The sequence below is a fragment of the Astyanax mexicanus genome, chromosome 1 (genome assembly GCF_023375975.1).
Source record: "Astyanax mexicanus isolate ESR-SI-001 chromosome 1, AstMex3_surface, whole genome shotgun sequence".
NCBI lineage: Eukaryota > Metazoa > Chordata > Actinopteri > Characiformes > Acestrorhamphidae > Astyanax > Astyanax mexicanus.
Genome location: NC_064408.1, coordinates 124,410,345 through 124,436,846, shown reverse-complemented (window position 1 = coordinate 124,436,846; position 26,502 = coordinate 124,410,345). Strand labels below are relative to the sequence as shown.

General features: G+C 36.7%; 1 protein-coding gene and 1 long non-coding RNA gene across 39 annotated transcripts in view; one reads left to right on the top strand and one right to left on the bottom strand.

The window, feature by feature from the left end:
- The window catches only part of LOC125784790 (uncharacterized), a 255,427-nt gene that overhangs the window by 159,003 nt on the left and 69,922 nt on the right, over positions 1 to 26,502 (top strand). For 16 of the 20 annotated variants that reach the window (XR_007427357.1, XR_007427351.1, XR_007427348.1 and 13 more), the window contains exons 1-3: positions 19,984 to 20,070; positions 20,236 to 20,304; positions 20,470 to 20,547. This is a non-coding gene — a long non-coding RNA (uncharacterized LOC125784790). Of the gene's footprint in view, positions 1 to 19,909; positions 20,071 to 20,235; positions 20,305 to 20,469; positions 20,548 to 20,625; positions 20,704 to 26,502 lie in introns of those variants that run through there. The other 4 variants (XR_007427354.1, XR_007427365.1, XR_007427346.1 and 1 more) reach the window with 4 other exon arrangements.
- LOC125780488 (NACHT, LRR and PYD domains-containing protein 12-like) overlaps positions 1 to 26,502 on the bottom strand; it is a 543,312-nt gene that overhangs the window by 446,962 nt on the left and 69,848 nt on the right. For 10 of the 19 annotated variants that reach the window (XM_049468295.1, XM_049468297.1, XM_049468299.1 and 7 more), the window contains exons 4-8: positions 14,227 to 14,400; positions 12,785 to 12,958; positions 12,424 to 12,582; positions 11,655 to 11,828; positions 11,189 to 11,362 (exon numbers count right to left, since the gene is read on the bottom strand). In XM_049468295.1, the coding sequence (XP_049324252.1) occupies positions 11,189 to 11,362; positions 11,655 to 11,828; positions 12,424 to 12,582; positions 12,785 to 12,958; positions 14,227 to 14,400 (855 nt within the window). Of the gene's footprint in view, positions 1 to 7,293; positions 7,459 to 11,188; positions 11,363 to 11,654; positions 11,829 to 12,423; positions 12,583 to 12,784; positions 12,959 to 14,226; positions 14,401 to 15,952; positions 17,635 to 26,502 lie in introns of all 19 variants that reach the window. The other 9 variants (XM_049468308.1, XM_049468309.1, XM_049468307.1 and 6 more) reach the window with 7 other exon arrangements.

The following is a 26,502-nucleotide window of genomic DNA, read 5'->3' as shown; positions in this document are numbered from 1 at the left end:
AATGTTAATTTCCATGGTTGAAGCAATTATATTATGTTACTATTAATTATAATAAATTATATTATATATATCATTATTATTATAATAATTAATATTCTTATATTACATTACATTATATTATATTATATCATATTATATTATATTATTTCCCGTGTCTGCTGGTGCTCCGGTTTCCTCCCACAGTCCAAAGTTCAGGCTAATTGGATGTCGGATAAAAATTGCCCCTTAGGTGTGAGTGTGTGAGTGGATGTGTCTGTGTGTCTGTCTGTGTCTGTCTGCCCTGCGATGGATTGGCGGCCTGTCCAGGGTGTATACTGCCTTCCGCCCGATCCCGGCTGGTATAGACTCAGCCCCCCCCCCCCACGCGATCCTTAACGGATAAAGCGGTTGACGAGTGAGTAAGTGAGTGAATGAGTTATATTATATTATATTATATTATATTATAATGCCAACTTTGTCTGTGGCTTTGCAGGAGACGCCTGCGGTGTCTTTAATCACACCTACATGTATTATAAAGGGTATCGGTGAATGTGCAGGTAATATTTAATATTATTCCTTAATCAGGTGCTTCTAACCAACATTGTGGCCGTTCATCTGGGCAAACTCTTGGGTTTGTCAGCTCGCAAATATATAAATACCAGTCAAAAGTTGGACACGTCTCATTTAATGTTTTTTTTTATATAATATTAAAACTATGAAAACAATTAATTGACGCATATGGAATTATCTAGTAAACAAAAAGGTGCACCGGAACATATGTACATGTATTATTATATCATTTTTATATTATTAATAATTATAATAATAATAAATTAATATTATTATCAATATTTCTATTAATAATATTAGTATAATATCTATTAATATATGTTAACAATAATAGTTTTAAAAAAGTAAAAAAAGTTTAATGTTTATTAAACATTTATATATAAACATATGACTTATTTATTTAGTCATATGTATCTTTAGGAGTATTTTATTAATGCCAAAGTACATCCTTTTGTAATTTAAATTTCAGAATATGTATAATGTTGATGATTACAACACATTTCTACCTTTTTAGGGTGTAATAGTGAATAAATACTGCATATTGGCAGTGTTGAATCGATATTTGTGGATCTATTGAGTGCGCTGTTTCGGGGGAGGAGTCAACAAAGACGTTCTTTAACCTCCTTCGTTAATTTTCACGTTGCGAAGCTCTTTGGGAAACACTCACAGAACTGGCTCGTTCTTTACTCACGTCATTCGTTAGTTCGTTTGTTATTCGCTAAGGTTGATCATTTTCGGGAAACCCACCCCAGTATAGTAGCAGAGATGAATCAGGTTAATACAAACATAAATCCAATGGGAAATAAATATGCAGGAAATAAAAGAGGTCCAAAATCGCCATAGACGTGGTACCCTTTTTCCTAAAACCATATTGTGATGGAGTCAGGATTTCATATTTTTCCAGGAAGTTACTTAGTCTGCTATATACAACCCTCTCCAACACCTTGGACAACACAGGCAATATTGATATAGGTCGATAATTGTAGAGATTGTTTTTTGTCCCCTGACTTATATATCGGTACAATTCTAGAAATTTTAGTCATGTCAGGTACAACTCCGCAAAACAAAGAGAGATTAATAGAGTAGAAAAGTGGTTCCATAATTTCGTTAATAATAAATTTAAGGATTTTGCTAGAGTTGTTATCTACACCAACAGTGTGGGAAGTTTTCATTTTCATAATAATTTTATATACTTCATCATTATCTGTTGGCCTCATAAAAAAATTATTTAAATAGTTTTTTTAAGTGATATTATGTGGTTGACTAATGTTTGTAGAATTGTTGTCCAACAGAGATAAAATAATCACTGAAATTATTTGCTGTAACATTTTCCTCATTTATGGAGTTTTCCTTTCTATTTATATGAGGAAGCACCATATTTTTATGCTTTCGACAAAGAATTTCACTTAGCACCTGCAAGGATTTCTTTTGATCACCCCGATGGACTTCAGTGTTCAGTGTAATACCTTTGCTTACTTATTCGTATCACCTGTGTGAGCTTATTTCTGTATTTTGAATAGATGTCTTTATTTACATTACTTGGATTTTTTATTAGCTGTTTGTACAGTTTGTTCTTTTTGTTTATATATTATAGAATACCCTTTGTAAGCCAGGAGATTTGTTCAGGGGAGCCTTATTTTATATATCTTTCTGGTATGGTAAAGTCAATAGAATCCGTAATTTTGTATATTAGAGCATCATATGCTGCATTCGGGTATTTAGAGTTATATACTGATTCCCATGTTTTATTTCGGAGGTCTATACATGATTTTTGTAGAGATTTTCCATTTACAACTTTAACTCTAGTTTTAACTGTAGGAGCATCTATTTTTTTCTGAGAAATCAGTGCATAAAATAACAGGGCAATGGTCAGTTATATCTGTAAATTTAACGCCAGAGATTATAGGAGCTTTATGCAAATTTGTAAAAAAATTGATCAATAATTGTCTAACTAGTCTCAGTTACTCGGGTAAATGTATTTATTGTTGGGGAAAAGAGGAGGAATATAAAGTATTGGTAAAATCATTTGCCCTTAAATCATCCTTGGCTAAGTCTATATTAAAATCCCCAAGAATTAAACATATTTTATTTGTTTTATTTATGTGACACAAATGTTTAAAAAAAAAAAAATTCAAAGTTAGAATCTGGCGCCCTACAAACTACTATTTTTTGTTATTTTTTTACATCAATCTCCATAAATAGAGAATCAGAGTGACGAATAGTAACTGAAAGTTCCGAAGCTGCATACAGACAGACCAAGTCGATTTTTGTTATAAAACCTATATCCATCAAGTTTAACAATGTCCACATATGATCCCTCATTTAACCAAGTTTCACTATAACCAATGACTTTAAAATTCTGACCTATATTTTTTAAAAGGGAGTCTAGGTCATCATAATGTTTACTAGATACCGGGAGGGGCCTAGGAGCGTCAGTGTGGCGGAGGAAACGGGTTTCCCCCCTAGCTTCTCAGCCGGATTTTGCGTCTGCAAACCGGTATGAGGTCCTAAGCTCGGCACCATTGCCTCCTTCACCTCCCCCAGCCCCGAGGAAAACAGATAAGGGCAGTATCCTCATTGTTGGGGATTCTATTGTTTGGCATTTAAAGGTGTCCAACGCTAAGGGTAATGCTGCAGTGTCGGGTTTTCCAGGAGCGCGGGTCCTGGACGTTGCCTGGCGGCTTCCTGTGGTAATTCGGCATCGCGGGGACCCCGGCACCATTATCCTGCATGTGGGTACCAACAACACATCCGCCCGGCACAGTGAGGTCCTGAAGGAGCACTTCCGCAGACTTATGGACACCGCTCATAGACTGACCTGCGCCCGCCTCCTCATCTCTGGTCCGATGCCCACCTACCGCCGCGGGAGTCAGCCGTTCAGCCGCCTCTACGCTCTCCACTGCTGGCTGCGAGTGCTCTGCTAGTGGAGTCGGCTATGTGGACAACTGGGAGAGTTTTCGGGAGCGTCCAGCCCTCTTCCACCGAGACGGGCTTCACCCCAGCCGCCTGGGATCCGCCGTCCTCTCTGAAAACATTGAGGTGGAGCTACGCCAGCACTGACTGGCTCTAACCAGTCATAGTGGCCAGGTTAGTGGTCTAAGTAATGGGCAGTTTAGTAATATACATCCTTCTAATGATTTATCTTGCCACTTTCCTGTTCATAAGGCCATGAGCTATAATTATGTGCCCTTTTCTGATACAAGTGCAATTATAATGTTTAGGATTGAGACTGTGTCTGTCCCCCATGTAACCCGAAATCGAAAAGGTCAGAAAATCTGTTTTAATCTATTTTAATCTTATTAAATTTAAAACAACTGCATCAGTCTCAGAGTACCAGCAGCATCCGTATTAAACTAGGGCTATTAAATATAAGATCGCTAGCACCTAAATCAGTTATTATTTATGATATTATTAATAATTATCACCTTACTGCACTATGTCTGTGTGAGCACAAGAGAGAGGGAGAGAAGGGCGGGTGGGGGGGTGCGCGAGGGAGGTCAGAGAAAATCGATTTTCATAAAAACACATCGTCCTTAACTGTAAATTCGAATTAATCGATAAAATCGATTAATCGCCCAGCTCTAACTGTTGCACTTCTAACTATTCCTCTTACAGCTTATCCAGCAGATATAAACCCTATCATCTCCTTTCTCTTTCTCTCCCCATGTCATGAGCTGCTGCCTCCAAGTGCCCGTCCCACTCCAGCAGAGTTTTAGAAAAACATTCTAACCCCTTTTTTCTTTCCTCTCTGTTCTCTCTCTCTCTATCTCTCTCACATGTGCTGAGATGGCCAGCCGGCCTGCCTGGATGTGTCCATCTGTGGTTCCAGCTTTCTGGAATCAGCCCTGTCCTTCTACTCATTAGGATTATTACACAACCTTTCTAACTGCTGCTTTTTTTCTCTTCCTTTCCTTTCTGTTTTCTCTATCTATCTATCTCTTTTACATGTATGGAGATGCCCTGTTCCTGTTGTTTCCAGCCTGGCTCTCCACTGCCCCCTGTGTTGTACTCCAGCTCTGCAATCCTGCACTGATTAACATTAACACACTCAGAATCTGCTTCTATATTAGCCATAGCTCCATAGTTTGTGCCAGTTACATTAGCTATAGCTGACATTTATTCTCTGTACTAGGGCTGCAACTAACGACTATTTTAGTAGTCGAATAATCTGTCGATTATTTTTTCGATTAGTCGATTAGTCACGATTATTTGTCATACCATCAGATAGCATCTTTGTTCAAATCAAAATAAGGCGCCATTAAACATGAATATGAAACTAAAGCTTGATAGCTTAATCAAATTTATTTGAAACATTAACATGCACTATTAACGTCACAATAAAAAAAATAATAAATAAATAAATTTAAATTAGGTAATACAAAATAAAAGTGCACCATGTCTTTTAAATTAAGATAATGTGCAAATGTGTAACTCAAAATAGGTTTTCACCACTCTACTATATAAGTTTGTGACATTTAAGTACAAAAAGGCAATACAATATACCTGTACAATACAATAAGCAACAAGTGACAAAGTATGAAAAAAAGAAAGAAAGAAAAAATATTCTGGAATATTCAATATAAATGTTCAAATAGGATATAGGGGAGGGGGAAGCTAGTAATATTAACAAATCACTACAGCTGAACGCTATTTATCACAAATAGAGTACTGGCTATGCCAACTAAACATGACAGCTTAAATACCTTCACTGAATTATTGAGTTTCGACACAGACTAGCTAAGCTAAGCTAGCAACCAACCAAGTAAAAGAGGCTCATTATTTAACAGAATGAATTCTTTTTGCACGAGTAAAATGTTAAATACATAGCTAACTCATATGAATAACGTAATACGTTAGACAGCTAACAATCCTGAAAAATAGCGCTCTTTTAGAAGTTTTCTGACAGGTAAACTAACTACAAACATTAGCTAGGTTCGTTGGCTTAAACACGAAGCAATGTAAAAACTTACCCGTCCGAACTAGCGCTTGAACTCAGAGCTCCAGGGTGCTTGCGTTTTAGATGCTCATGCATCACCGTGGTGCTGCCGTGAAATGATAACTCTGCTTTGCAGTGTCTGCATTCAACTTGTTTTTTTTCTTTATTTTGGCTGAAATGTCCCCAAACTTTGGAAAGTTTAGATCTCGCTTTCGCTGCCTCTCCGTCTTCATGCTGCGCCATCATTCAAGCTGCTCTTCTTTTTTAGCACTGACCGCACTCATTGTAGGCAGCGTAAGTGATACTGCCCCCTATAGTTCCTTCAGTGCATTGCAAAAATACTGACGCGTCGACAATGAAATTCCTCGTCGACAATTTTTTGTAGTCGACGTTGTCGATTATGTCGACTAATCGTTTCAGCCCTACTCTGTACTGTTGTTTTGTTCTGTTATTTGTTTGTTGTTTGTTTGTACTGAGTGGGTCAACCTGAGTAGGATGGTTTTCTCTGACTGAGTCTTGGTTCCTTGAAAGGTTTCTTCCTCTTAAAGGGAGTTTTTCCTTGCCACCGTGTCACCATAAAAATTGGCATCTCTGTGGTGCTGCTCATAAGAGGCATGGACCTGTTTTTCTCTGTAAAGCTGCTTTGTGACAACCTTTGTTGTAAAAAGCCCTATTAAAAAAAATTATTTAACTGAATTAAATAAGTTCACAACCCCCCACAGGCCTCTTTGAATTCAATACTGATTACTGCAGGCCTTGTGTTTGGCCGTCAAAATTTCCACATTTTACTCACGCCCAACGAAGGTTAAGCCCTAAACAGATTTAAGCTGGTCTTTAATGGTTTAAGCTCTCATGGCCTAAAATTAGCAGCTGCAAGAGAGTGTGAAGTTCCTGGGGCATATTATTGAAGAGAATGGGATAGCAACTGATCCTAATAAGGTTAGAGCAAGTACCGCAATGACGGAAGCTGATCTTATGATGTAGGATGGTGTCACTCCATCACAGAGAAAAATCTAAGCATTCCATGGCATGGTACAGTATTTTCAGCGATTTATACAAAATTGCGCTAGTATAGCTAAGCCCCTTTTAGCATGATTGCTACACCAAAAGGGAGGAAAGTTAATGGATGCAGACAATCTGCATTCAGAAAACTAAGCCCTAGTGATTGGAAAGAAGAGCATGTCTGCAATGATCATTTGTCAGGAAAGAAACACCATCAGTATGTTGTTCCAGCTTCACTGCTAGACCTAATATTGCAGGGTGTCCAAAATGATGCTGGTCACCAATTGCAGAGCAAAACACTCTACTTGACAAGGCAGCGATTCTTTTGGGTTGACATGGAACAAGAGATACAGAAATATGTCAAGCACTGTAAGGGCTGTGTAGTGAAAAAGACCCCCGAGCCCGAAGGCCAAGCTCAACTCAAGAGTGTGACAACTTCACGACCAATAGAATTGGTCTGTATAGACCTTTGGAGTGCAGAAGCCTCTCGTGGTAAGAGTATGGACGTCTTGGTGGTTACAGACCATTTTACTTAAATGTCTCATCCTTTTTCTGCAATGACCGGTCAGCCAGACAAGTAGCTTGCCAACTATGGCACAGATTCTTCTGTGTGTATGGATTCCCAGAGCACATTTACTCAGACTAAGGTTCAAATTTCATGAGCCACATGACTCTGAGTTACTGAGTTTGCTGCTTGCTAACTTAAATTAAACTTTTTTTGGTTTTAAACAGGTTGTGCACAACCAGACCAACAACATATAATTCTTCACTTTTACCAACACATACATCAGAACAGTTGTTCATACCTGACTGTGAAGCCTGGATCTTCTGCTCTAGCAGAGAACAACTGTTGTCCTGATTCTCCTGGATGGTTAAAGGTCAGGTCCAGTTCCTTCAGGTGGGAGGGATGTGAACTCAGAGCTGCAGCCAAAGAAGAACAGCCTTTCTCTGAGACCATACAACCAGATAGTCTGAAAGAGGGAAATCAGAGCGGCAAGTTGAGAGAAAGGAAAATTATATTACATTGCATTTAGAATTTAGACAGCAGAAAGCCAGTTTAAATAACTATATACTTTTGTTTATTAGTTTATTACTAATTGCAATGATTAGTCGATATAATCGACAATGTTGATTTTTTTAAATTTATCGACTATAAATTTCATTGTCGACTAATCGTTAAATTTTAACTGTACTGCATTACACAAAGTGACAGGGACAGAAGCGTAATGGCAGATGAGTAAATGGTTCCCTCACACAGTTTACACTCAACTTAGTCTGTGTCTCAAAAAGTGCTTTAACACAACAGATTACATATTAACTCACCAAATATCAGAACTTACCATGTTTACAGATCATGTAGACATAGAAACGCCTTTAAATCTCAATCGACTAGGGTTAGGCAATGTCACCTTAATTGGCAGATGACGATGTTTACAGTGAAACATTGTGATGGGCGATGATATAGAATGGGGGGGGGGGCATAATTCCCTTAATTATTCATGGGTTTCTTTTGGGCGTAACGTGAAATAAACCAATTAGTGTGTCAGTATCCATCCCCTTCAAGAGGCAGGTGCGCGCGGATTCTGTTCATTCCTATTATAAGGGCCATATTTTAACGATCTATAGCACACTAGGTAAAAGGAGTGTTTTAATTCTCTTAATTATTCATGGGTGTGTTTTGGGCATAACCCGAAATAAACCAATCATTGTGTCTGTAGTCATTACCTTTAAGACACAGGAGCGCACTGACTTCTGTTCCTATTTTAAGAGCGCATAGGAAACTTACTGTGAAGATAATGTTTGCAACATTGAATATTAATCAAGCAATCAATTATTTACACTGGATAGGGACCCTTATTTACAATGGCGCTGAGCATTTACAGTTTAAAAGGGATAAAAAAAAATAGAAATACAAAAAATTACATTTACTATAGAAGAATAAAATATATTTAAAAAAGGAAAAATAGGACATTTTAAAAAGATCATAAAAATTTACATTAAAAGTAAAGAATTTATATGTTATGAAGAAAATAATAATATCAGTGAAAGTAAAGTGAAATGATAAGAATGATAAGAGATTATCAAATTTATATCAATAATCTAAGGACATGGGAATAATGGGAAAAATAATATATTTGATTATAAAAGAATAAAATAATTAAAATGAATAAAAAAAAAATATATAAACTCATTAAAAACACATTTAAAACAATCACAGGCTTTCTGATTGTGTACAGAGAATAATAAAAGTTTCAGTTAGTTTCAGTTTCAAATCATGAAAACAGCTCACCAAAACCTCAACCGCTCCTTTAGATTTGATTAACTTACAGGTGCTTACTTATTTTTATTTAACTGAACTGAGTTTTATATTGTTTGTAGCCTCACGCTGAATTCAGCTCCACGCTGCTAGAGAGAGAGGGGTAAAGAGAGAGTCGTGGCGCATTTTGCCTGATTTCTCTTAATGAATTATCAGTAAATATGTGGCAATGTTTAATAACATTGATGTTACTACACTTGTCCGACCTTATTTATTAAAACGTTTTTTTTTTTTAGAAGACGGAGGTTATTCTGCGCGCAATGCCCATGCCCGCTGCGCCAAGCTCGCTTTGCCTGCCTGCAACATTTTAGAGTCCTGGACAAGATTTTAATTAATGAATTAATATATTTAATATTTAAATAAATTTGCCCTGGTGATAAGAAATGAATGATAACATATATCTTTATATTTCTGTGTCACGTCTGGTGCTGTTAGCTTCTCTGTCCCTTCCACATCCAGCTCTAACGGAGGTTCTCAGGTCAACAACTACATTACCCAGAATGCACCACCCGCTGACATCACGCTTTCACCTGGTCACGTGACACCTCACCTGCTTCCTCCAGGAACCCCCGAATACTGATTACTGGCACTATAAAAGAGCACTCCACACAAACACCCATGCCGCGTATTGTAGGTTCTCCTCATTACAAAGCGTTCTATATCTCTTGAATCAGTTTATCTTGTGTATGACCTTGCCTTTGTTTTCTCGATGCCGATTATTGCCTTTGCCTCTGATACTGGATTGCTTGTGTATTACCTGGACTGTGTTTTCACTACTGCCTCTTGGATTACCTCTGACATTGGATCTCTCGTGTATGAACTCTGGACTGTCTCTCATTTATGGTATGGTTTTGTCTTCATTGCTCTGGTTATTGGTGATTACCCATTTTTCTGTATTGACTATGTCTTACATCTGTTTATTTTTTAATAAACACGTTTTTATCAGTATCTGCACGTGTCTGCATTCTGTGCTCACCATGACATTCTGTGTATTTCAAATGTTGTTAAGTTTTATATAATTGACGGGCAGCACCACATGCCAGGGTGACAATGTGCTTTCTTTTTCAGATATAAAAGTGAATTTCAGTTAAAAAATAGCTAAGTTAAATAAAATAAATTTATGTTCAGTCAAAGTTATTTTCTCTTTTTATTTTCCATTTCAAAAATCCAGAATTTGAGTGAGAATAAGCATCTGTTGAAATTCTTAAACAGCAGAATGACTGTGTCGGCTATATTAAATTACAGTTATTAAGTCTGTGTACTAAACCTAAATATAAATCCTTATAACTGACAGAAATAAATATAACAAATAATAATTTATACTTACTGTGCAGATTTTTAAGTATATTTTAATTTTAGAGTTAATTGCTGAAGGCTCTGGGTAAGGTGTATTTTTCTGTGGTAAGGAAGTGATGGTATGGGGTATTTTGGAGCACAGGGTGCAGTGACAGTGACAGGTGAATTTAGACGTCCTTTCGGGGGATCAATCACGCAATCCGTTTTTCCGCCGCCAAGATGGAAACACGACAGAAATTTACCTGAACACACATCATTTTCAGAGCACCATGACCATCTGTGTTAATATATTCAAAAAGTCCATTGCTATTTTAAGGACGCGTGCACAAGGCGTAAAAATAGACTGTTAACGGGGTGTATGGTGGCAACGCTTTGTACGATAGGGCCCTAAAACCTCAACTTATCCTTTATATTTGACAATATTTGATTAACTTTACAGGTCCCATTAAATCGTCCATCGGCACAACCCTACAATCGACTATTCAAAAAAAAAAAACTTCCAGATTAATCGACTACCAAAATAATCATTAGTTGCAGCCCTAATGTTTATCATTTGATACTACAGCAAACTGTACATTCTATAAGCACATTAAATCTTTAGGTCATTAAGCTCTTTAAGATCTTTAAGTTCTTTAGGTTACACATTCAGAGTATAATGTATTAAAAACTTCAGCAATACACACCACTCAAACATAATATTCTGACTGTGTTTTTACAGTCTACATGGTCCAGTGACCACTGATGGTCCTCTGGGTATTGACCATTGAGGAACAGGGTGAAAGAAGAATCATAAAGTATAGAGAGAAACAAAACAGATGCTAAATTCTGTTATTATAGACCTATAAAATGCTGCTATATGCTTAGTAGAGATTTAAAAAGATCAAAATGCATATAGAAAGGAGCTGGTCATGGTGTTCTTGTCTGGTGTATAGAGATTAAGAGTTTGTATAGGGTGGGGAATTTAAATGAACATAATTAAAGAATCCAACAAAGTCCAACAATATCAGTAGTACTGCTTTATAAAAGTGTGACAATAAAATGGTTCAACCATATTTATCCTTCAGTAATGAATTGAGAGAGGTACTAACCTGAGAATCTGCAGTTTACAATGTGAACTCTTCAGTCCAGCAGAGAGCAGCTCCACTCCTGAATCCTGCAGGTCGTTGTTACTGAGGTCCAGCTCTTTTAGGCAGGAACTTTCCAGATTTACAACTGCTGCCAGATTTCCACATGCCTTTACCCCAAGATTACACATAGCTAGCCTGCAGAGTGAGAGTAAACAAAGTGATTACAGTAAAGTCAAAGTGGGCTTTTAGTGGAGTATATGTTTCAGAGCATAAAGGGTCCTGGTAAGATCATGGTCAGCTAGTATGCAAGTGTAGTCTGTAGCCATTTAAAACACTTCCTCTTATTTAGTACTTATTGTTACTTCATGGTCATGAGGAAGAATCAGGGTAATTAAAAAAAACATACCTTATAGGAAGAATTTGAACCAGTACACTCACTATTAGTTTAATGTTTACCATTCAGTAATGAATTACAGTTGGTACTGACCTAAGTGTACCCAGTATACAGTGGGAACTCTGTAGTCCTTCAAAGAGCAGCTCCACTCCTGAATCCCGCAGGTCATTGTTACTGAGGTCCAGCTCTTTCAGGGTGGAGCTTTCTGACTTCAGAGTACAGCAGATAGTTTCACACTGTTTCATGGTGAGATCACAGCCAGCTAGTCTGCACAAGAAGAGTAAACAGAGTACAGAGTTTAGGTAAAACAATGAAGATCAAATGCAAGTTAGGGGAGAAAATATATTACAAATAATTTATTTACTTATTATTATACTTATTTTTTTTTCATGCGTTCTGCAACAGATCATGAGATATACGGATCTAACATCAGTTTCTCATGCCAGTGATGGGAGTTCACTGTTCAAGTGACTAACTTACAGTGGCTTGCAAACGTATTCATACCCCTAGAACCTTTTCACATTCTGTTACCTTACAACAAACTTTTTCATTAAGATTTTAAGTGATAGACCAACACCATGTAGCACATATTTGTAAAAAGCAACAAACAATACATATGTTTTTTTTAATTTATAATCAAATTAAAATATCACAGTAAACCCTGCTTGGCCATCCACAGTCTCCACAGGTTAGTTTTCTTTCTTTTAATACAAGTGTTTTTTTCCTTGCCACGGTTGACACCACCATGCTGCCCTTCTCCATAGTGTGAACTGTGTGTGGTACTCATTAACCAGTGTCAAATTATATTTATCATAGAAATTACAGTGCTGACCATTAAGCAATGAATTGAGAAGGTACTAACCTGAGAATCTGCAGTTTACAATGAGAACTCTTCAGTCCAGCAGAGAGCAGCTCAATTCCTGAATCCTGCAGGTCATTGTAACTGAGGTCCATCTGTTTTAGGGTGGAGCTTCCAAGGTTTAAAACTGATTCCAGATTTTTAAGATTACATCTAGCTAGTCTGCAGAGTGGCAACAAAAAAAAGAAGAAGAAGGGGTTAAGTAAATTAGTGAATTTCAGGTATATTTAAGTTTAAAATGCATAGCAGTATTAGGGTAAAATGAATGTAATGCCTTATAAAATTATATTGAACAAGTAAACAGTCTATTACTAATTATATATTACTAGTATTATTTTAGTAACAATTTAACAGTAATACTAACCTGAGTGTCTCCAGATTACAACGCGAACTCTTTAATCCAGCACAGAGCAAATCAACTCCTGAATCCTGCAGGTCATTGTAACTGAGGTCCAGATTTTTCAGGCAGGAGCTTTCCAGGTTTAAAACTGATGCTAGATTTGCACACGTCTTTTGATCAAGATTACAGCTAACTAGTCTGCAGAGTAAGAACAGAAGCCAAAAATGTAAAAGAAAAACTTTTTATTGAAGAGAATTTATACAACGCAGTTCCAATGAAATTTAAACTTTGTGTAAAACAAACAAATACACTACAAAGACAAGATGTTTAATCTTCAACCTAATACATTTTATTGTTTTTTTTTTAATATTCACACATTTTAAATTGGATGGAACATGTTCCAAAGAAATTGTGACTGAGGCATGTTTATCACTGTGTTACATTATCTTTCCTATTAGAAACACTCAATTACCAATTGGGAACTGAGAACACTAATTGTTAAAGCTTTGTAGATGGAATTATTTGCCATTCTTGCTTGTGCCGCACATTTTCAAAGGGAGGCAAGGCCAGTTTAGTACACACACTCTTTTACTGTGAAGGCATGTTTTTTTAACGTCTTGCTGAAATAAACAGGACAGTCCTGAAAAAGATGTCCCTTGGATGCCAGCTAAGGTTGCTTCAAAACATGTATGTAGCTTTGTATGTTTGTTTGTTGCCTTCACAGATGTGCAGATTCCCCATGCCATGGGCAGTAACACTCCTCCATACCATCAGAATTGCTGGCTTTTGAACTTTGGACTGAGAACATTATGGGTTCTGATATGGGTTCTGTTTATACTGGTGTTTTCATTCCCTCTTTAATCCCTCCCATCATATCTAACTGGTACACACTCACTCTAATATCTGCACAATTTGTCTCACGTTCAGTATGTCTATATCTGTGACCTTGTTGTACTGTACATTAGAGCCCATATATTGTACATTTAATGTCTCTCATTCTTGTATTATTTATTGTTTTATTTAATTGTACATAGTAAACTATTGCTAGTTTTGTTTGCCGTAACTTTAGGTAGGAGGGTAACGCAATTCCAATTCTCTGTGTGTCCTGCACATATGCAGTATTGACAATAAGAGTACCTGAACTTAAACAATCCTGACAGTTCTTTTGCTCTTGACCAATCTTAGAAATGTGGTCTCATCAGACCACAGTTGTTGAGCATTTCTCATTTTTCTCAGTTTTTGGTTTCACCTATCCTAACTAATTTGTAATGTGTTGCGGCATCAAATTCAAAATAATTAAATATTTGCAAAAAATAATAAAGTTAGTAATTACAGTGAATGGAGGTATTTTTGAGTGCACGATTGAAATAATTACAAGTCATACTTTCGTATTAAACTGTTTTTGAACTGGTAGACCATTTACTATTAGTTTTATCATTCCATTATGAATAATGGGAGGTACTGACCTGAGTGTCTCCAGTTTACAGTGTGAGCTTTTCAGTCCAGCAGAGAGCAGTTCCACTCCTGAATCCTGCAGGTCATTGTTACTGAGGTCCAGCTCTTTCAGGGTGGAGCTTTTTGATTTCAGAGCACAGCAGATAGTTTCACAGTGTTCCATGGTGAGATCACAGCCAGCAAGTCTGCACAAAGAAGAGTAAACAGTATACAGTTGCTGGTAAATGGTCTAAGATTTATTGAAAAAAAAACATCTAAGAGTCATTTTTATTATTGTTTTGTTCTTTAGCAGATCATAAGAAAAACATAAGGATGATCATGGGACAGATACAATTGTTGAGGCCCATCTGTAAATACACAATGGTCACTTAAATAACCTGAAACTGCGAAAAATAATAATAAATGAAGGTTTACTGAAAATATATCATTATATATAATGATAATAATAATAATAATACATTTTAGTTGTAATGCACTTTACATTTCAAAGAAGTCTCAAAGTGCTTTATATAACAACAAGACACTGCATTGGAATTGTGATTCACCAGCATTATTAAAAGAATAAGTAAGTAAACTTCATATTTTGTTGCACAACCTATTGGGACAAGCAAGTGATTTATGTATCTCCCAATAAGGTTTCTGCAATGGACACACATATATTGGAGATCCCTTCAACTGTTACAGCTGTCTCTGGTTTGAAGTGAGCCATCTCCAGACAGCATGTTTCTTCTGAAAATGTTCAGTAAGATTCAGATCAGGGCTCAAAGTAGGCTCATGAATTTAAAACATTCCAGTGCCTTGTTCTCAATCAAGATGATTGTTGTATTTTTTTTTTTTTAATCAGCATTGGCTGATATCTGCATGCACAAATCTGATATTTAATTAATTCACAATCCTAACATTTTTCATAATTTGGAAAAAATCTGCCAGTAAACTGGAAAATGTTAATTTATTGGTTGTAACCATTGCATGTCACAGTTCATTTGCATGAAGTTGAGCATAGTTTACCTTGCTTGCTTCACTGAATTGCCCACTTTGCACCACTCTTGGTCACAACAGTGTCGATACCACTTGTGGAAAAGTAACGATTCCGGTCACTGTCACTTCGGTTACTGCAAGCTCAGTTACCTTTTTGTGGTAATTTTGTTGCTGCATACATGATATTGCCAAAAATGTCTGCTTGCCTGCCCTGTGAGTGATGATGTAAGGCTTGGATGGACCTGTTTGGCCATGGAAACCCATTTCAGGGTTCATACATTTTACACTGCAAAAAGAACGAGCCGATCTCCAGTGCTGTTAGTTCCTCTCTGCACTATGCACCTGAGCATCCGCTGACCCCACTCTGTTATTTTACACTGACAGAGCACAGAGTCGCTGTCGTTCCCAGTCTTTTCCACTGTGTTATAATATCACTGACAGTTGACAGGAATATTTAGTAATGAGGAAATTGTACGACTAGACTTGTTGTACAGCTGCTGCATCCTATTACAGTAACATGCTGGAGTTCACTGAGCTCCTGAGAGCGACCCATTCTTTCACTAATGTTTGTAGAAGAAGTCTGCATGCCTTTTATAAAAATGCCATGTTATCGATCCCACAACTAACTACTAGACAAATGCCGTATTTTTTTATTACCACTGACCTTTATGAAGCCCACAGCCTCTAGAATGACCTCTGCAGTATGAACTACCAAGGTGCTAAAACATTTACAGCTATTACATACATTTAAATACTCACATAGCCTTTCTGCAGTTGTTCACAGCTGGAAGAAGTTTCATATAAGCAATTCTTGATGTGCTGTATTTCTTCAGGTCCAGCTCTTCCAGCACCTCCTCTGAGGTCTGCAGCATGTAGGACAGAGCTAAACACTCCAGAGCAGACAGATCCTTTTTTGAGCTTTCATCTGAATTTATGTATTTCTGAATCTCTCTGGGTAAATCCTGGTCATTCATTTCAGTCAGACAGAGGAACAGGTTTATAGATCTGTCAGTATTAAGATCTTCTGTTGAGATTAGGTATTTGATGTATGTCACTGTTTTGTTGATGCTCTGTGAGGTGCTCTCTGTGTGGATCAGGAGGCCCTGTAGGATCTTCTGACTGGAATCCAGAGAGATGCCCAGCAGGAAACGGAGGAAAAGATCCAGATGTCCATTTGGACTTTCTGAGGCTTCGCTCACTGCTCCTATCAGGAGCTCATGAGGTGGGACATTTAGCAAAACACTCACTGTTTTCATGTTCTTGCTCAGGTAGCAGTGAAACACATAGAAAGCAGCCAGGAACTCCTGAAAGCTCAGATGTACAAAGCTGTAGACCTTCCTTTGATAAAGCACACATTCCTCCCTAAAGATCTCAGTGCAGATCCCAGAATACACTGAGGCCTCAGTGAGATCAATACCGCACTCTCTCAGGTCCTCTTCATAGAACATCACGTTCCCCTTCATCAGCTGATTAAAAGCCAGTTCTGCCAGTTTCAGAAGCATGGCTCTGTTAGATTCCAGCAATTCCACTGGATCCCAGTCGAAGTTCTCCTCATACTTCTCTTTCTTCATGTTGGTCTGAGTGATCAAAAAGTGGGAGTACATCTCAGTCAGGGTTTTAGGGATTTCTGTTTTACTCTGTTTCATGATTCGCTGAAGCACAGTGGCTGAGATCCAGCAGAAGACGGGAATGTGACACATGATGTGGAGACTCCTCGCTGTCTTAATGTGGGAGATGATTTTCTGGGCTTGGTCTTGGTCACTGATTTTCTTCCTGAAGTACTCCTCCTTCTGTGGGTCATTAAACCCCTGAATTTCTGTCACACGGTTGATATAATGAGGAGGAATCTGATTGGCTGCTGCTGGTCGGGAGGTGATCCAGATGTGAGCAGAGGGCAGCAACTCTCCTTTGAGAAGGTTTGTGATTAACACACCCACTGATGATGTCACAGTGATGTCAGATACTTTCTCACACTGTGAAAAATTCAGTGGAATTCTGCTTTCATCCAGACCATCAAAGATGAACACAACTTTGCGCCCATCGCATGTCCTATAGTCCAAGTCTTTGAGCTCAGGATGAAAAGTGCAGAGAAGTGTGTAAAGACTGTACTGCTCATCTTTAATCAGGTTCAGCTCTCGGAATGGAAGCACAAACATGAAATCTACATCCTGATTGGCTGTTCCCTCTGCCCAATCCAGAATGAACTTCTGTACAGAGACTGTTTTTCCAATTCCAGCAATGCCTTTAGTCAGCACAGCTCTAACCTCTTTTAGTCCTTTATCTTCTTTCCTTTCATTCTGTCTGATGCCATTAACCGTCACAGCTGTACTGTTCACTCCTTCCATTTCTTCTTCAGGATTTTCTACAGGTCTAAAGATGTCTAAGCAGTTGATTGGAGTTTCCTGTAAGTATTTGTTTGAAGTTTTCTCCATCTTTATAATCTCATGTTCTTCATTCACCCCTTTACTCTTTCCCTCTATGATGTAGAGCTGTGTGTAAATCCTGTTCAGGAGGGTTCTGTTCTCTTGTGTTTTGATTCCCTCAAATAAGCTCTCGTACCTGTTCTTCATACAGGTTTTGTGTTTCTGTAAAACTCTGTGATGTGTTTTAGATATCTTTCTGCAGGAGGGACAGATGAAATCTCCAGTCAGACCAGTTTCATCCCAGAATCTGTTGATGCACAGTCTGCAGAAACTGTGTCCACAGGTTATAGAGACTGGATCTGTAAGAAGCTGCTCACACAGTCCACACCTGGACTGATCCTGCAGTAGATTACTCTTTCCCCTGTGAAGAGAGAGAAAATACCGAAGTGTCAGGTCAGTAAATTTGAGGAATAGTGCGATATAACCTTATTATTCAGAAGTCAGGATTTAGCATGACATAATAATGTGCCTGTAAAGAATGAGTCTGTGTTTGTTTATCTGACTATGGTAATGCTCCTGCATCAGTCACACATTAAAATATTAAACCCATTAAGAAGATATTACCTAAAACAGAGAATGATGACCGGAAAGATAATCAGAATTCTGATATAAACTGCACAATCATAACATCAAATAATTACACAAGACTTCATGTTGTTTTTGGTCAATTTATAGCTAATAATAATAATAATAATAATAATAATAATAATAATAATAATAACGATTTTTTGGTTTAAAAGCAGTATCGAAGAAAGGTTGATTCTTTGTGGAGCAGAGGATTTGTAAAAACAGCTTTCACCAAAGACATAATTAGCATATTTCTCCCTCTACATCCAAATTTTATTAAACAATTCAAGGAATCAGAAGAAAATCAATGTTTAAAGGGCAAGTGCACAAGCCTGAGATCTCCAAACATAATCCTGATCTCTATTCCTTTTGACATTCAACAACAGTAGCTGATCAGTAGCCACATGAACAAAAGATTACTTTAGAAACAGTGTTTATTTTGACAACAAATTTTGATTTAGTTTTAGTCATGGTCTTGTGATGAAAATAGCATTTCGTTTTAGACATGATTTAGTCATCTGAAATATTTTTAGTTTTAGTCTAGTTTTAGTCGACTAAATATCATAAGAATATAGTCGACTAAAATTACAGTCAATTTAGTCAACAAAAACGTAAAGGGTGTAAATGTAAATGCTTCAGTTCCCTTGAATTATTAACTATACATTTATAAAAAAAAAAATAAACATTTATTAACCACTTGTGTAATATTGTTAATGTTTGAATGTGAAATATATTTATATTTATGTATGATTTTAATGTATATTATTATTGTTAGTATGTGACTGTAAATATTTTACATTTAAAATTTTGTTCTAAAAATCAGGTCATAAAACATCTGAATGTTAAATTATAGTTTGAACAGAGCTGTAGACATAAAAAAAACAGCTTATAAAGGAGCTAGTTTTATCTCCATCACTAACCCAGCACACCTACTGGAGCTAACCGACACTGTCAAGTTAAATTCCAGTCGAGCTCCATAAGTAACGACAGTTTAGGCGAGTCTTTCCTCCCGGGTTTGTATCTGTGCACTGCTGCAAAAACTCTAAAGTAGTAGTGATTGGATCTCTTCCTAACTGGTTAATACCTTTCACAGAACGAAATCAACTCCGATTGGATTTCGTCCCTGCCAAACATTTTCGTCTCGTTTTTATTCAATGACGAAAATGTCAGTTAATTTCTTCTCATTTCAATTTTTTTAATGCTGTTTTTATTTAGTAATTGTCGCGTTTTCGTCTTGAAAAAAAGCTTTGTTAACGAAAACTATGACGATAATGGTTTGTCAACGAAATTAACACTGTTTAGAAAGTTACAATCACAAATACCACTTAAATCTTCTGTTTTGCATAGTACACTTTATGTTGACCATGTCAAGATGGTATCGTCTTCTCTGGGATGGATAAATCAGGATTCTAGATATTTTTTAAATAAATGGATGCCGTGCTCCAGAACAAAGACGAAAAGGACAAAAAAACACTTTTATCAGTTCCATTGAGAGCTCCTTTGAGCTCTTTCCCTTTCCAAATAAAAATGCCACACCTGCAATCAACTCCAGACCTTTTACCTGCTTAACAGTTGATGGATTAATGTGGGAATAGCTCATGCACCCAATAAAATACTCTATTTTTTCTTACTTTTTTGGTCCATCACTTCCATTATAGTATTAAACATTGAGGTGGAAAATACTCCTATTCTGTACAGTGTTTGATGGTGGTGGTGATTTTATCAAATCTTACCTTTTCAATATTCCAACATCACTGAATTTAAGAGGCATTCTCATAGAGTCATCACTCTTCATAGACGCACAGCTGGGTTCTGGAGGTTCTGATCCATTACTGAATTTAGGAGGCATTCTCATAGAGTCATCACTCTTCATAGACGCACAGCTGGGTTCTGGAGGTTCTGATCCATTACTGAATTTAGGAGGCATTCTCATAGAGTCATCACTCTTCCAAGACACACAGCAGGGTTCTGGAGGTTCTGCTTTATTACTGAATTTAGGAGGCATTCTCATAGAGTCATCACTCTTCAAAGACACACAGCTGGGTTCTGGAGGTTCTGCTCCATCACTGAATTTAGGAGGCATTCTCATAGAGTCATCACTCTTCATAGACACACAGCTGGGTTCTGGAGGTTCTGCTTTATTACTGAATTTAGGAGGCATTCTCATAGAGTCATCACTCTTCAAAGACACACAGCTGGGTTCTGGACGTTCTGCTCCATCACTGAATTTAGGAGGCATTCTCATAGAGTCATCACTCTTCCAAGACACACAGGTGGGTTCTGGAGGTTCTGCTCCATCACTGAATTTAGGAGGCATTCTCATAGAGTCATCACTCTTCATAGACACACAGCTGGGTTCTGGAGGTTCTGCTTTATTACTGAATTTAGGAGGCATTCTCATAGAGTCATCACTCTTCAAAGACACACAGCTGGGTTCTGGAGGTTCTGCTCCATTACTGAATTTAGGCGGCATTCTCATAGAGTCATCACTCTTCAAAGACACACAGCTGGGTTCTGGACGTTCTGCTCCATTACTGAATTTAGGCGGCATTCTCATAGAGTCATCACTCTTCAAAGACACACAGCTGGGTTCTGCTCCATTACTGAATTTAGGAGGCATTCTCATAGAGTCATCACTCTTCACAGACACACAGCTGGGTGCTGGTGGTTCTCCTCTGGATTTCTGCAGTCTAAACAAGGAAATGGGAAAAATCGCAGATACAAACCCAATATTTTGAATTAAGCACGCTTTTTCCAGATCTTTAGTAATTAGTAAATTAGTAAAATTAGTAAATTAGTAAACTTTGAGCTGTAATAACAGAAAAGGTCTTGAAAACATAAAGGTCTTAAATAAACAACAGATATGGTGTAACACCCCTTATAAAACAAAAGCATATATCATACAATCTTAGCCAAATATTTTGTCCTCCCTGTAACATCAAAAAAATACATTGCTGCAGCTATAAATGCTGCAGCTATAAAGAATTACTACAAAAAGCAGAAAAAGTATAATTTGCATTTGTTCCACACTTCATAAATTCTACCATTGTAGAATTGTATAGCAATAAAGCAATGGTTCTATCTGTGATGAGTACCATTTTCTGAAAAAATAAAATAAAATAAAAAAGAACAGTTAAATGTAAGAACGTTCACTCGGTCCTGTTGTCTGTGTAGTACACTGAGCATTTAGAACAAAAAGAAGAGCAGAGAACAGCCAGAGTATCTGCGAACCATAACTATGGTCAAGATATCTCCGTAAGATCCATTTCCAGAGATTTTAGTGTAGAGTTAAGAAGCTTACAAACCACTCACTGTAGCTAACCTTCTGGAATAGATAAATAATGCCCTTTAATGTGTATTAATGATACAGCAAGAAGCACACTAAACGAGATATTAGTTCACCACAGTTACCTACCCTGAATAATAAATTTGTCCAAAACTGTCATCCTGTTGTAGTGAAGCCAAGTTAGTGAACCAGTCTTCACTCTTCATAGACACAGAGCTGCTCACTGGAGACACAGACCTCTGGGTTTCCATCCTGCTAACATTAAATAAAGTAAAATAAAGTTTATAACATGATCCACAACATGTGGGACGGTACTGAGTGCTAAAATCAGAACACAAACCAAGAAGTGATTTTTTTTTGCTTAAATGCCTCTGCCCTTGGGTGTAGATAAAATAATCATGAAGATAATTAGATTACCAGGAGATTAGCAAAAAGCACAGCAAAATATTGAAGTACATTAGACTATTAGGCTGTTCAGCTATTGAACCAACATTTCACTTTTTTATTTTTGGCCATACATTCCTACTAACTATTGATGTATTAAAGTTACTCACTTTGGATCAGAGGATCCTCCTCCATCACTGGAGTTATGAGGCTCCATCATGGAGGCACTTCAGTGAACATGCAGATCCCTGTGAATAGATTCATAACCATTTAAATATGGTCAGGTTTAAGTAACATTATAAGTATGAATAATGCAAAACTGTTGTAATACTTTTATTATTGGCAAAAAATATATACATATTTTAATTATATAGAACATTAGAAGTTATAAAAAATATATATATTTTTTAATAATCACATTGCGCCAAGGTCCGTTTGCACCCCCTGCTGGTAAAACAGTAATACTACATATGACCACACCTTGAATAGCTTATTTACCCTGTTTAAATAAATATATTTCCTTATTCCTTATTTTTACTTTTACCTGTAGAACAAAAATTATCTCATCTTTTATTTTGAATTTCAAAATATAACTGTTGTTCTTTTACTTTTACTTCTACTTACACCATCTCTGGAAGTGCATCCACCTTTTCCCAAAAAAACAAATAAACAAATAAAGTAGGTGTGAAAGCACCTTAAATTAGGGCTGAGTTCATATCTCATATCTTAATATGCTGAAAATAAATGGTGATACACAATATGACATAATAAAAACCATAAAATATAATGTTGCATTATCAGAATTTATTTGTAAAATAAAGACACAGCATGCTGTACATTTAAATACGAAATATCTATCTGTACATTTATTTTTATCATTACAGAGTTACACTTTTCTTGGCATTCCACTGCCGCATTAAACCACATCGAATTATGTTGTTTGAGGTGGTGAAATAAAACTGTCACGCTGCTCATTATAATTGTGATCTAATCTTTCACATAATCGTAACTGAAGGCAGCTTTTGTAGCAGCTACAATATTACAATACAGTCATTTTTAATATCTGGTATAGAATAGTTTTGAATATAATGATATTTACAATATATTGCCCAGCCCAAACTTATTCAGGCAAACTCAATTATTTTGTTAGAAAAATATCACTATATGTTTATATTTTAGGTTAAGGTTTCAGTATTTTCACCTACATTTCGACATGTCTACAAGATATTGTTCTGTATCTGCCCCGATTTAGGTCTGTTTCAGGCTTTCACTTTTTCTTTGTGATATATTTTTTTTAAATAACAGTTCTATATCTGACAAACACTTAATTTATGTTCTTGTACTTTGTTTTCTAGGAGATTTTTACTAAAATTACCCTACTAGTTGGAAAAGCCTTCTGTTCAATCTAGAATCACACTACTACCAACATCCTCTATCAGCAGTAGTAAAAGCAGAAGTTAAGATGGATTGGAAAACATTGGCAAAAAGTTGTAGATCATAAATTTACTACATTGATTTTTTAATTAGTCTAGCAGGCTTTAGAAACTTTAATAAAATAAAAATTGTTACTAATTTAGATTAGCTTTTTTTAAATTAAATCATGTTTTGCTCTTTTAAATCAGTGTCAAGTTAATATAAATTTATATCAGATCATTTAAATAATATCTAATTGTATCTTGTCAGTCGTACACACAGGACTGTCCAAATTCTACCTGTAGGCACGTTTCCGTCGTGTGTAACTAACATATGCCCATCTGGGACAATGCTAACAATGCTAATCTATGTCAATGCTAACAAGGCTAATTTGGGAAGTAAAATTGTTGACATATTTTGATCAGATTCGCCATAAAACACAGATGAATGAAACTCAAAGCAGCTGTAATGAACTCAAATGTCCTTAGATAACTGGTGTTTTTGGGAATTGTATGAAATATCGAACAATTATATGAATGTTTAACGGCGTCCACTCGGTTGTGAGGTTTGGCCATGTCCGGAAATCAGACATCTGAGGTAAATAAACTTTAAATTAAATTAGTTTAAATTACAGGTCAATATTTAACATTCTCGTTGGTTCTGAACTTACCCAGTGAGAATAAACCGCTGTAGAATCGTTTTAGTTGACTTTAGCTCGTTTTGTCCTAAACTGCGTCACTCTTTCTTCATTCTTCTGTAATGGAGGACCAACTTACTTTCGTTTTCTCTCCCTCTCTCTCTCTCTTCCTCTCTGCTCACGAGTCTCTGTAACGCCCCCTCTGTCTCTCACAGCCAATAGATACTGAGTGGGCGGGGCCTCTGTTAGGTTTTCGCTGCTGGCAGCCAATTATACCTCACAGCAGTGGCGTGCACAGACATTTTGGGGGCAAGTGCTCAGGGGGGAAAAAGGGCACTTTTTAGTGCACGTGGAACACTTAATTATAAAAAAAATTACACACACATGTTGAATGAAATTTGAATTTTATTTGTAACAACTCTAAACGTGAGTTGTCAATGGAAAAATGTCACACCACCAACTGATAAAATACATAGTAGTTTGGTGCTGTGTGAGACCTATTACTGCACAAGAAACTGATTTCAGGTTGGGTTTAGAGGGCAAACGGTAGGATTTTACTTGATGTGTATGATACCTGGCTGGTGGGACACGGGGGAGAAGAAGCCTATCTGTTGTCGTGCTGCTGTGCTGAAGACTTGCTGAACTGAACTGCTGCTGCAGCGCGTCTGTTTATTATTAGTTACATCCAAGTACATGTCACTTTACAACCTAAACATGTTACTCCACTTTACATTTACTGTTGATAAAAAAAATATATACGTGCAATGTCTGAACTATATATAAATATATGAAAAAAAACTGATGAGGTATCACCTAATGTTTAAAAGAATATAACAGATATTATTATTATTACTATTATTATTATGTATTGGCATGTCAATTCTGTTGTATATTTGTATATTTACATTTATGCCACCTTTTTCGACTAAAAGTACTTATGATGGTGGTCTTTTACGTAAAAGAATGTAACCTTATGTTTCGTAGAGATTTTTGGCAGATGTTAATATAAACTTTAGATGACCCAAACCCTCCTAGTCTGTTAGTTTCATGAGCTTTAACTGAAGGACCAGATATGTTCCATTCGTAAATCTAAGGGCTAAGGGATTTTAACAGGTAAACTCAATAAATGAGAGTTTATTAGCTGATCATATGGATGGGTTAAGAAACTGCTTTAAACTACCTACATGAAGTATTGTGCTAAATTCTGGCTATTCACTACATCCAGCTGATTTCAGGGCATTCTGTTTTCACTTGTTTTTAATCGCACAGGTTTTCAAAAGATCATTTCAACATGGCTTCAGTAAAATCTTAATAATAATAATAATATTAAAAAAAAACGAAGTTTCAAAAGGTCACTTTGGTTAATAAAGGGCAGAGTTGTGTCCTGTGTCAGAATATATTGATAAAGTGCCAGTGCAAAACTGTATTACCCAGCAACACTAGTTTTAGTACAGTCAAACCTCTGAAATCCACTGATTTTTCTATTCGCCTAGTATATAACATGCTGTCAGTGGCTTAAAGAAATATATTTTTCTTTATAATGTTACTTTTATTAAAGAGTTATGTGTCCTGTGTCAGAATATATTGATAAAGTGTATGTAATATAATAATAAAGTGCCAGCGCAAAGCTGTATTATCCAGCAACACTAGTTTTAGTACAATTTCTTACTTTTTATTTTATTATCTACATTATTTAAACATGTTTAGAAGTTTTGAAAAGCTTTTAATTCGTTTTAAACTGTAAATATTATTAAACTAGTTCATACTATTTCATTTACAGCCTCAAAACTGATTTTTATTACATTTCAGGGGGACTTTTATTTTGACAGGAAATTGTTTTGGACTCCTGGCAAGTGTTGCTAGAATCACAATCACAGAATCACAGCAGTGGGCTACACAGCAGCCTCACGTGTATCTGTGTTTGTAAAAATAAAGTACTAAAAAACACAAGCTAATGCCTACAATAAGTCTCTCTGTGCACACCAACAAAGCAACATATGATATGGCGTCAGAAGTTTTGACTAGCAGCTAAGCCGAACTACAAAGGAGGTACATTGCGCCAGAAACCGTCTCAGCTCTGGGGCTCTGCAGCGGAAAAGAATAAATAGTGAATTTTGGCATCGGTGTCCTTAAGAGTTGATATGGAGCAGTTTAGACCTCCACCACCGCTAGCTTTGACGGGGAATGTCAGCGAAAATTGGCGTAGGTGGGAGCAGAGGTATAAATTATACATGACTGCAGCAGAACTTAAAAAGAAGGACAGAGAAGTTCAAGTTGCCATTTTACTGCACTCGCTGGGTGAGGATGCACTTCAAGTGTACAATACTCTCGACATTGAGCACAAAGACCCAGATAACCCCACTGTAGATGAAATTCTCACTGCATTCAAAAGATATTGCAGTCCACAAAAAAAATTGTGTTTTTTGAGAGACATCAGTTCTGGTTCTATGCAATGCCGGAGAACATGCACATTGATAAGTTTGTGACTGAACTGAAACAAAAGTGCAAGGACTGTGAGTTTGGCACTGCTGAAAGTGAGATGATTCGAGACAAAATTGTCTTCAGCATTACTGATAAGCACGTTATAAAAAAGCTGCTA